A 12500-nucleotide genomic window follows, 5' to 3' on the forward strand; every position below is an offset into this window, starting at 1 on the left:
ACACACACACACACATACACACTCACTCACACAAACACACATGGATCCACACATTCATATACACAGAAAGAAAAAGAAAGAAAAAGTCAAAAATAAAAATGATTCCAGGATGCCCATGTTTTTCTTTTCATTGTTTATCATGCAGTCTGTTACTTCCAATCCTAATCTTTCAATTCATGGTTTTGTAAACTAAAAATACATTTACCTGCCTTGGGAAATCACATTATAAAAATGATACAATAATCACTTATAAGCACCTATTTTATTCCAGGGACAGTTTGAAGAATTTCATCAAGATCAGCATGCAGATAACCTCATAATTATGTATAATTTTATTTCTGCTTAGCAGATAAGAAAACTGAAGTATGCTCTAAGAACCTCTTCAGAAAAGGTTGACTCTGTAGTGAATGCTGTCAACCCCTTGTTTGTTATCGTTATTGTTTGTAGGCACCAACTTACTGCTTATCTTTAAGGCCAGAAATCACAGGACAACAAAACTGTCTGTCTTCAGTTACCTGGAGCTTGTATGATGGAGTTTCCTTTATAAGAAAAAAATTTCAGATAAGGTTTAGAGATTTGGGAGACATGGTCTCAGGTAATATTTGAGCTTGGAGATCTCTGATGTGGCAGTCAAATACAAATCCATAACAAAAGAAGAAAATCCATAAAGTGCTATGAAGTCCAGGTTTGAAGTTATTCAGTAGTCCACCTTTTCCTCAGCCTCAGTTTATAATTAACTGCTCTCATTCACGGTGCTTAAAAAAATCCTTTTATGACACTAGGTAATTTTGGGGTTATGGGGTAGAGGCAGGGTGGGAGTTTTGACTGTGCTTACCCCACACCAGCGCTGGGTGGGTGTTGGGCTATGTGGGACACTGCTCCGGAGGTCAGGGAGTACAGTCTGAGGTCTTGGGGACTGCTAAAGCAGTCTCCGGGGGTCCCTGGTCCTGTGCACAGGCCACCGGCAGTCAGGTTCTCAGACTTATGGGCACTTGGGTGACCCTGGGAGCTGTGAAAGTGTTGAGAACAGAAGGGGGACTGTGGACTGGATCTAGCCCAGGGCCAAAGTGAAAAAGTGGGGAGAGCTCCAGCTGGGTCTGAGAGAGGAGAGTTGTTAACTTGTTCAGCAGGTGGCTTGGCTTGGTGGAGGCAGTGGCTGGGAATGCTGAGAGGCCTCCTATAGGGGATTAGAATGGCTGTTTAGGTGTAGACCTGCTCCATTGCTTCTCGTGCCTGATCCCGAAGAAAAGAGGTAATCCATGGTTTTAAGGCATTTATTGTTGTGGCAGAGCGTGGCAATGAGTAAAACCGTACCTCAATTTCTCATGGTGGGCCTGAGGTTAAATACCTTTTGCAGGAAGGAGTGTCTTGGAAGGGAAGGTTACTGGCTAAGCCTCCAGACCTTTAGGTACCTCACTAAAATGGAGATCTGTCTATAGGCTATGTTACCTGTGGTCACATCCTGTACCTATGGAGGGGATTGTGGTATTGCTCTTACATGACTGATGGCCACAAACCAAGGCTGGCCTCGAACTCAGAAATCCACCACTGCCTGGCTTCCCTGAGTTGTTCTAATGGTGGAAATGAGAACAGCTATTCTTTGTGCTTTACATAAAGTCACTTCTAACTCTCTCTATATGGCTACTACCACCACTGCTATTACCATAAAGACTATTACTGTCACCACCAGCACCATCTCAACTACCATCTTTACCTGTTTTGCTAGAACCATGAAGATAGTCACTGTGATTTTTAACACTACAACTATTACTGCCACCATCTGCACCATTAACATCACTACTACCCCCATTACCATCCATTCCCACTGGTATTTTATTGGTCACTTATCTTATTGTTCAAACAATATACCTGACAAGAACAACTTAAGTACAGAAGGGTTTATTATTCTGACTCAGAGATTCAGGGTACAGTTCACCACAATGGGGAAGACATGACGATAAGAGCTTGAGGTAGCAAGCTACCTTGCATGCTGTGTCAGGGAACAGAAGGTGATGAATGCTACTGCTGAAACACTTTCCTTTTCATATTTACTTCAGGAGCCAAGCCTATAGAATGGCATTGCTCACGTTTAGGTCATCTTCTCACCTCAGTTTTACCCAATCTAGATAAACCCAAGCTAAATATCATGGCAGATGGTACCGTTATTCTAACACTATGTCTCCTCTCTAAAGGTTAGAAATGATTAATGCATCCCATGGGTATAGCAAGATACAGGTAAAACCTGGGTAGACCAAGTAAATCGAGAGCTTCAGCAGAGCTTCAGACAGGCCCAGATGCCCCGGTACCTGCTGTATTGATGGATTAGGAACAGCTGAAGTGGGGGTGGGGGTGCATAAAGCACATGCACTCTTAGACTTTAGGGTTTGATACTTCTGGTGGTGATTCAGGGCTAGAGTTCAGAAATGCCCTCTGTATGTTGACGGAGATATATAATCCCTTCCTGTAAACATTCGGAATATGTTTGTGCCTGCAACACACTGACAATGGCCTTCATCCTTCTTTCTTGTTTGGCTGCAGCCCCTTCTGAGGTCACATTTGCCATTGATGTTGGAAACGGCCCCATCGAGCTCCTCGTCCAGTCTCCTTATCCTCTGAATGACAATCAATGGCATTACATCCGAGCTGAGACAAACCTCAAGGAGACCTCTCTGCAGGTGGACAACCTTCCACAGAGTATGAGGGAGGCCTCAGAGGAAGGCCATTTCCGACTTCAGTTGAATAGCCAGTTGTTTGTAGGTAGGAGACATCATAGATCATACCTTATGCTAAGTACCTACAAGATTGCTTTGTGCTCTAGCTGAAGGGTAATTCCTTAGTAATTTATGACTAGGAAACAAATAAAATATGGTGTTATTTTTCACCACAAGTTTAATTTTATAAAATGTTTTATTCTAGATTTATGGTCATTGCAGTAAATTTGTGGAACTCTTTTACAAATTTAGGGCTCCTCTCAGACAATCTTGGTACCATTTCTCATTGTATTTATTGTTTTCAAATATCTGTAAAATTTTATGTTTTGGATCATATGTTTACACAGCAGGCATATAGATGTGTGTTTAGGTGTCATCTAGTGCATTTGTTTATATATATATATATATATATATATATATATATATATATATATATATATATATATATATATATATATATATATATATATATATAACAAATTTGTTTATATATACATATATAAATATATATGTGTATATACATATATACATATATATATATGGATTTGTACCTGGATATATGTTATGGTGATGATATAGATCCTCTTAAAATTATCCAACTTTTATGCTAGTCCATACATTCCTTAAAGCTGTAAAAAATAAATTACAGACAGGTAAAAATACAACTTGATTTCACTGTGCAAGGTAGTACATAATGCTTTATGTTATCATGCTCTGTCTTCATCTGGATGGGGCATGAGCTTCTTGTCTGGGGAAAATCATTGAATTCTTTATGTCTTTACATTGAGAAGACATTTTTACCATAGAAATCACCAGAGCCACCCTTTCTCCATTTATAAGCTGGTTGACTAAGCCACACACACAAGAAAATGTGCAATAGATTTTGCATTTACCACCTCTGCAAGGAGAAAACCTGACACTAACAAGATATATGGAGAATCATTGAAATCCACAAAGGAAAGTGACTGCAGAAGAAGAGAAACAGAGCCAAGTGTTAGACTCCATAAATTCTCCCTTCTTTCTTGTATATAGACCTCAGAAAAGAAAAAATGAGCCTTTTTTTTTGTGTGATCAACTTGTATGTCCCATTGATTTATCCTGTGATTAAAGGCAACTCAGTAATGGAAATTGAAACAGAGAAGACAGTCCATGTGAGGTTTGGCCTCTTGGATTGCATTCTTATCAGAATTGGAAACAATCTAAAGTTTGCTCATTATTTTTGAGTAAGGGACTACTTTTGTCCCTCAGGGATGTTCTTTTTTCGGACTCATGCAGTAAACTTCAAATATGTATTTACTAGTCTGGTAACCAGGTGTCTTAATTACTTTTTTGTTGCCATGATAAGATACCGTGATCAATAAAATCCTTAATTTGTGCCCATGATTGTGAAGGGCTAGAGTCCATGAGCAGCATGGTAGGAAACATGGCAACAGCAAGGTACACATGCTGCCAAAGCATTAGTCAAGAACTTGTATCTTAGTACAGAAGCATGAGGCAGAGGGAGTTAACTCACTTTTAGAACTTCAGAGCCCATCTGAAGTGACATACTTTCTTGGAAAAGATCACACCTCCTAATTCTTCCCAAACAGTTCCAGCAATAAAGGGTGTGGAGCGACTATGCAAATTGAAGCTTAAGGAAACTATTGTCACTCAAACCACCATACCTGTAATAGGCTAAGGAAGGTGCATTTCTGACCATCATGTCTTTTCTAACCCTCTACACTGCTCATTATTTTTCATGTCATCTATTACTCTATTGTCCTTTCAACTTACAGATCCCTATTTCGTGTGTGTGTGTGTGTGTGTGTGTGTGTGTGTGTGTGTGTGTGTATGTGTGTGTGTATGGGTGTGTGTGTGCATACGGGTGTGTGCATGTTTGTGTATGTGCATGCACATGTGAGTGCATGTGATCATGTACACTACACTGCATATAGAGGTCTGCAAACAGTACTTGGACATCTCCAACTTCTTTAAAACAATGTTTCCCATCAACTTTATCATGTACACTAGGCTACCTAGCCTGTGGGCTTCCAGAGATCTACCTGTCTCTACCTCACATCTTACATCACTGATATTGTAAGCATGCACCAAATAGTCTAGGTTTTTCATTGGTTCTGAGGGTTAAACTCTGATCTTAATGCTGGCAAGGCAAGCAATTTTCTGACTGACCTATCTTCCCAGTCCCCATTTATGACTTTATTTTCCCTGTTTACTTCTTGTCTAAGACAGTGAACTGGATATGCTGATCCTATCCATATTGATAAGCACACATACAGATCTAGTTACTTTCTAGACTAGCGGTCTGTCAGCCTAGTGCTTCATGTTGTACCTTAAAATTATATTTGGTACTACTTCATAACTGTAATTTCGCCACTGTTATGAATAGTAATGGAAATATCTGATATACAGGTTATCTGTTATGTGAAACTGTGAAAGGTTGGTTTACCTCAAAAGGGGTTATGACCCTCCGATTCAGAATCGCTGGTGTAAACTAAAATTTAATAGAGTTGTAGCATAAGTTGTTAAGGAAGACTGAGACTCAATTAAGACAGCAGACAAACACAGAAAAGTATTGATTAGTGGCTTTTGCCCTCAGATTTTCTCCTGCTCCTCCTCTCCTCCTCTCTTTTTCCCTCCCTCCTCCTCTTCCTTTTTTCTCCATTAGTACATTTTGCAGAACTCAAGGATTTCTCTGCACTCTCAATTCAGCTATGAGATGACCTTAAGTTCAAGGGTTGGACAATAATTGCCTATTTTCTAAAGCCAGAATGGGCCTCTGCTTCTTCTGGGATCTCCTAGAATTCTCAGCACTGCACACATACAGGTTAATGGAATTTAGCTGTGCTTGTTCCGTCTTAACAAGCATACTCTCTTATATCAATGAAGAGCTGGGTTTTCTGTGTGACCCAAACAATGCAAAAGTTTCAATCTGCTCAATGCTTGACAGAGTGTATTGAAGCCTCTTCTGACCCCCTCCAGATGTTTTCAGAGTTGAGAGTCAGATTACAGCCCATGTCTGAACATAAGTTTGAAAATTTGCTAAATGGAATTTTATTTGTAAACTCTAGGAGCAAAAAGCAGATAATGCATAATGCTCCTACTGATTCTTAACAGTAGGTGAAGACTCAAGAGAAGGCTAAGAAGACAGCAGTAACTGAACACAAACTGTTTTTTCTGTGCTGTGCAGTCAGCTTTACTATAAACACATGGAATAATAGATGGAATAGTTTAAACTTAAATGATTCAATTGTCAATATGGCTAACCAGTGCATGACAGGGAGTTGAACACCAACACCCATCTTTTCCTCTTCTAGTTCCTAGTCTTGTACTGTATAAGCAAATGGGAATATGTTGCAATTTTCTCACTGTGGTAGACCTAACATCTTTCTTTCAAAGCTGTGTTTCCCTCTCAGTCTCTCTCATTCTCATGATAATTTTTCTTTGAAACATGTCTCATGTATCCCAAGCTGGCCTTGATCATCCTATGTAGCCAAATATGACCTTTGAATTCTGATTCTCCTGACCTCACATCCTGAGTGATGAGATTATTGATGTGCATTGTGATGAATAGTTTATTCAATGGTACAAGGGGTTGAACTCAGGGCTTCTTGCATGCTAGGCAAGCAGTCTACCAACTGAATCAAGTCCCTGGCCTGACTTTCAGGTGTTTTGTTTTGTTGTTTTGATTTGTTTTGTTTTTTTGTTTCTTTGTGTTTTTTGTTGGTTTGTTTTTTTGTTTGTTTGTCTTTCTTAACAACTTTCTGTCTTTTACTGGAAACTTGAAGAAAAGTTCTGCTGAGCTGATAGTAGCACTACGGCTTAGTGTTACCACAAAGAGTTACTCTCATGGAATACACAGGTCCAGGTCGACAGATGGAGGCTGAGATGAAATTGCCCTTTGGATAAACTCTCTTTGAAGAATAATAGCCTCAAGATCACAAAAGACTTATAGGTCCATAAATGTGAGTGAGGAGCTCTTAGGTACAATGAAAAAGGGAAGCATTTTGTCACTACAGATTTCCAAGGAGATAGGGATAAGTCCTACACCAAATGCCCTACTCTACATGCTAGACATCATCAGCATCTAACTTGAACTTAAGCCTCTAAGGTCTTGGCAATAATGACAGGACATCCCTTGTTTGTAGCTACAAAGGAAAGAGGAAGAGCTGTGACTACAGTAGCCTTACTCATCCTGTCTAGGGTGAGAGCCCTTAGAAGGATTTAGCCTGATTTCTGGGAGAGGGAGCAAGAAGAGTTTCTGTGATCTATGAGCTACACCTATCTATTGCAGCTATGACACTTTTCATGTTTTTCCTCTTATTTTTCACCATTAGGAGGAACATCATCAAGACAGAAAGGCTTTCTTGGATGCATCCGTTCTTTACTCTTGAATGGGCATAAAGTAGACCTGGAAGAGAGGGCAAAGGTCACGTCTGGAGTCAGACCTGGTTGTCCAGGTCACTGCAGCAGCTATGGAAGCAATTGCCACAATGGGGGCAAGTGTGTGGAGAAACATAGTGGTTATTCCTGTGACTGTACCAACTCACCATATGAAGGACCTTTCTGCAGGAAAGGTATGGTAGGCATACATGCCACTACTGTGTGTGGTCCTATAGCATACAGATACCATGGCCAATGATCCTGTGCCCTTAGGCAGTCCAGACTGCAAGTAATGCTCTACTACCCATGTGCCATATTTAAACCAATGGTAACCTATATCTGCAGGCAATCTACACCATTTCTCCTACTTGTAGCAATGTAGTATTGACATGTCATTATCAAACCAACCTTTTCCATGCCCTAGAGCAGTGACCATGCTTTGTGCTTTTAGAAAGTTTTCCTGTGTTTAGTTTTTGCTTAGCTCATCAACATAATCATATCCATACATTGGTCTTATATGCTTACTGGCTTAGTTGGTACGGTTGTGCTCAGTAATAATTGAAAATGGCCACATCAACCAGGCTGAAGTATCAGATGAAGACTAACAGTGAGTCATCTACTTGTGTTTAATGACATACTAAAATTTCTTGTTCTAGTACATGAATTAGAAAATGTATCAAAGGACCAAAATAATTGAGTACAAAATAAAGTGTAGAAACACTTAAGTCGTCTTTGAATAAATATGTACCAATGAGAAAAATAAAATAAAAGGTTTGTCTAATATAACCTTCCTAAAATGTTTAACATTTCCTTTATTCACAAAAGTGAAGTATGCTGAACATCCAATGTAAACAATATTCAATAATAGTATTCAATAATAAAATGAAATAGTTTAACTGCTACAGAACTCAGCAATTCCACATGACTCTTACCAATTCATTAAGACACAGTCCTTTTTGGGATGTGTGTGTGTGTGTGTTTATGTGTGTGTGCATTTGTGTGTGTGTATGCACACACATATTCCTGTGTATGAGGAATAAGCATCTGCATATAGTACATAGAAGAAATGGACATACATTACTCTGGTAGCATCTACTGTGTATTTTGAGTCAGTGTCTCACTTTTCTAGACTCTCCAGTGGACTAGTCTGGTTAGCCAGCAAGCTACAGAGATGTGGGAGACTCTACCGCCCTAGCATAAACATATCAGCTACCACTATACAAGTTATTTTTTTAACATAGGTTTTGGTGATCATACTTTAAGCACTTCAACAACATAGCCTTCTCTTAAGGCTTAAAAGACATTTTTCAAGCTCCTCTACCAAGCAGTAGTTTATTTAGTCTAACTTAATCTCAAAGTTAGAGAAAATAAAAGTGCCCAGTGTTTCCCTTGAAGGATCCTGTATTTTTTTAATTGGGTATTTTATTTATTTATATTTCAAATGTTATTCCCTTCCCCAGTTTCTCCTCTACAGCCTCCCTATAACATCCCCCCTTACCCTGCTTCTATGAGAGTGCTTCCCCACCCACCTACCCACTCATGCCTCCCCACCCTAGCATTCCTCTACACTGGGGCATCAAGCCTTCACAGGAGTAAGGGCCTCCCCTCCCATTGATGCCAGATAAAGTCCCTTCAGCTCCTTCAGCCCTTCCACTAACTCCTACATTGGGGTCCTTATACTCAGTTTGATGGTTGGCTGTGAGCATTCATTTCTGTATTGGTCGGGATCTGACAGAGCCTCTCAGGAGACAGCTATATCAGGTTCTTGCCAGCAAGCACTAGTGGCATCAGCAATGGTGTCTGGGTTTGATGTCTGCATGTGGGATGCATACCCAGGTGGAGAAGTCTCAGGATGGCATTTCCTTCCATTTCTACTCCACTCTTTGTTCCTGTATTTCCTTAATACAGGAACAATTCTGGGTTAAAATTTTGGAGATGTGTAGGTGGTCCCATCCCTCAATGAGGGGGCCATTCCTTACCTCTGGATATGGTCTAAACAGGTTTTCCCTCTCCTTTGTGGGATATTTCAACTAATGTCATCCCCATGGTATCCTAGGAGGCTCTTGCTTTCCTGACATTTAAGGATTTCTGGTTGCTACCCCCAGTTCCCCATCTACCATTGTTACATACGTATGTTCAATTTCCTGATTCTCTGTACATCTTCTTCATCTCCTCCCATACCTGATTCTTCCCATCTTTTCCCCCTCCTCTCTTCTCTTCCTCCCAAGTCCCTCCCACTCTCTACTTCCCTTGGTTATTTTGTTTCTCCTTCTAAATAGGACTGAAGCACTCACTCTTTGGTCTTCCTTCCTCTTGAGTTTCATGTGGATCCTATAATTTAACTTCCTCGCTTAACTCATACTGATCTTCTCTTAAATTATTTGCAATTATTTGCTTATTATTGCCAGGAAATATTAAAAAGAAAAACACCTTGAGAAAAGAAAATACTAGAACCACCTTTAGGACCAAACATGGTAAACAATGCATCAGAACATGAAATGAATAAAACAGGCCTCATCCCAATTGGTTTCACTAAAGACTTTAAATATTTTTAAATATTACATTTATTTATATTTTGTGGAGAATATAGATATTACAGAACACATGTGGAGGTTAGAGGAAAACTTCTGGCCTTTGACTTTCACATTCTGTGATGTGGGTCCATGGATCAAACTCAGGTCTTCCAGTGTGATGACACGAACTTTTACCAATTGAGCTATCTTACTAGTCACTTTGCAGATAAAGGCTCATAAAGTCATAGCAATTTCAGCTGCTTACACATAACCTGTAAAAGATTAATCTAGTTAGTATTCCAACAATGATTTTGGAGATGCTTGAGAGGCTCCATCCCTAGCTGAGACTTTATTGGCAGTTGATGATTATTAGTTAAGAAAGAGTCAATTTCTTTAGGGTATGAGCACTGATGTGGTACCCATTCTCCCTTGAATGGTCTTTCATGCATGGCAATAAAGTCAACATTAACTGAACTCAGTGGCAGTTGAATAAATAAATAACATGAAGTTAGGAGGGAATACATGTCGAAAGAGGAGAAGGAGTTGGAGGGGGTGTGATCAAAATGCATTTTATTTGTATCTTAGTTTGCTTTCGGCTGCTGTGACAAATGCCATGACCAAAAGCAATTCAGGGAGGAAAGAGTTTAGTTGGCCTACAGGTCAAAGTGCATCATTTGAGGAAGTCAGTTTAGGAACTCAAAGGCAGGAGATGAAGTAAAGTCTATGCAGGCATGCTACTTATTAGCTTTCTCCTCCTGGATTGCTCTGCATGTACCCTTGTACACCCAGGGCCATTTGCCTAGGGTTGTACTGCCTACAATGGGATATGCCCAACCATGCTATATTAACCATTAATCAGGAAAATGTCTACACAAACTGGCCTGTAGGCCAGTATGATAGAGTCATGTTCTTAATTGAAGTTCTTTCTTCCCAGATTACTCTGGCCTCTGTCATGTTGACAAAAATTAACAAGGACAATTGACTCAATTTGACATACCAATATATTGCTATAAAATCATAACCTTTCCTTTCTCATTTGACTAAGAATTCATATTAGTTTCTACTTTTAAAAGTCCCATGATTTTTAAAATTCAAACACTTTTAAAGTTCAGTCCTTTAAATATCTGAAGTTTCTAAAAGTTCAAGGTCTCTAAAGTATTTCTATCTCTAATATAAAAAATAAGTTATGTTTTCTATTTTTGAAGGGGGTGCCAGAAACAAGGTACAGTCATAATCAAAGCAAAGCAAAACTAAAAGTTGTAAAAAGTTCAGTGGTTGTCACCTGGTACCAACTCATGATCTTGGCTCCGAAGGGCTTAATCAGCTCCACTTCTCTGGCTCTCCTGTTTGTAATACACATAGTTCCTCTCCTAGACTCAGGTCCACTCTCTCTTGTAGACACTACTTACCTTGGCTGTTGTCCTGGCCTCTCTTTTGTGACTTTGATACAACCACATCGTACCAAATTTCATCTTTTCCCAATACACCCTTCAATCTTGGGTTTATACCATTACCAATGACCTCTCCTGGTCTGTTGCCATACTTCAGCTTTTCTCCATGACTCCTTTACTGTTGAAGTTTCACACCACCAAAACCAATATCATCTGGAAGAGTCTTATACAATACCATGTTTGGTGCCAGTTTGAATGTAGCTTTGGCTCCTCTGGCCTGCAACTTGGTGTGCTAATCCTGACTGAAAGCTTCATACACAGAAAGAAAGAAAGAAAGAAAGAAAGAAAGAAAGAAAGAAAGAAAGAAAGAAAGAAAGAAAGAAAGAAAGAAGGAAGGAAGGAAGGAAGGAAGGAAGGAAGGAAGGAAGGAAGGAAGGAAGAATATTTTGCTGGTCTTTTATTAGTCACAGCTGTTCTCTCAGATCCACTTGACCAGTAACTGTTATGTCACTGAACCACATGAAACACCCCCAGAGATCATTACTACAAAAATGTCACACCAATCCTGATAGAGTCTATTATTTCCTCTGAAATACAACAAGCCAGACCTCCATCGTCTTCTTGACTCTCAACATTATGCTTCATATTCCTACATATAGCCTAGTAGTCTCTGAGACTAAAATACCTTTATCCAGCACAAAATGCCAAATGCACCCCACAATCCTCTCCAAAAGAGCATGTTCAGATTTGTCTCAGCAATAAACTTGCTTCTAATTTCAATTGCAATTTTACTCTCTTTTGCTATAATAAATTCTATGACCGAAAGAACTTGTGGAGAAAATAGCTTACTTGGCTTATAGGTCATAGTCCATCATCAGAATATATGGCAAGTGAGTACTTGCTTTGACTGATTTCTTGGATAATACAGCACCACTTGTTCAGAGATGGCAATGTTCAAAGTAGTCTGGAACCTCCTACACCAATCATCAAGAAGAGTCTTCCATAGACTTACCTGCAGGCCAATATGGCGGAGGCATTTTCTCTATTGAAGTCTCCTCTTCATAGTTTAATCTGACCTGTGTCAAAGTAATGACAATTGACAAAGACAGCATGCATAACATTCTTAAAGAATAAGCAAATACATTTTTAACTAATTTGAAGATAAAAGTGCTCTCAGTTTTCACAAATGGAGATCTCTGCTATCAATCTCTGAAAAGTTTGAGTGCATCCTTGAGCAGTCCCATTGTTATATCAAGTACGTGCAGATGCAGGGCAACAGACATGACACAAAGATATACAAACAGTGTACTGTAGCATCTATGTGAAAATCTTCTAATGGTGGGAGGACTTGAACAGTGGTCCTACCTGCATTTCTCAAGAGATATCATTCAAACATCCAGGGTAGCCTCTTTATTACAAGTTCACTTTTCTGTAATATTTTTATTCATTCTTCTCTGAGAATAATGCCCCAACTGTTTCTCACATCTGTTAAAATACAGGGTTTC

General features: G+C 39.4%; 1 protein-coding gene across 1 annotated transcript in view; it reads left to right on the forward strand.

The window, feature by feature from the left end:
- Positions 1-12500, forward strand: part of Cntnap5 (contactin associated protein like 5) — an 858611-nt gene that overhangs the window by 728235 nt on the left and 117876 nt on the right. The window contains exons 17-18 of the mRNA XM_029539128.1: positions 2539-2757; positions 7046-7285. Coding sequence (XP_029394988.1) covers positions 2539-2757; positions 7046-7285 — 459 coding nt within the window. The remainder of the gene's footprint in view (positions 1-2538; positions 2758-7045; positions 7286-12500) is intronic.

This window comes from Mus pahari, chromosome 5 (genome assembly GCF_900095145.1).
Source record: "Mus pahari chromosome 5, PAHARI_EIJ_v1.1, whole genome shotgun sequence".
In the NCBI taxonomy this organism is placed as follows: Eukaryota; Metazoa; Chordata; class Mammalia; order Rodentia; family Muridae; genus Mus; species Mus pahari.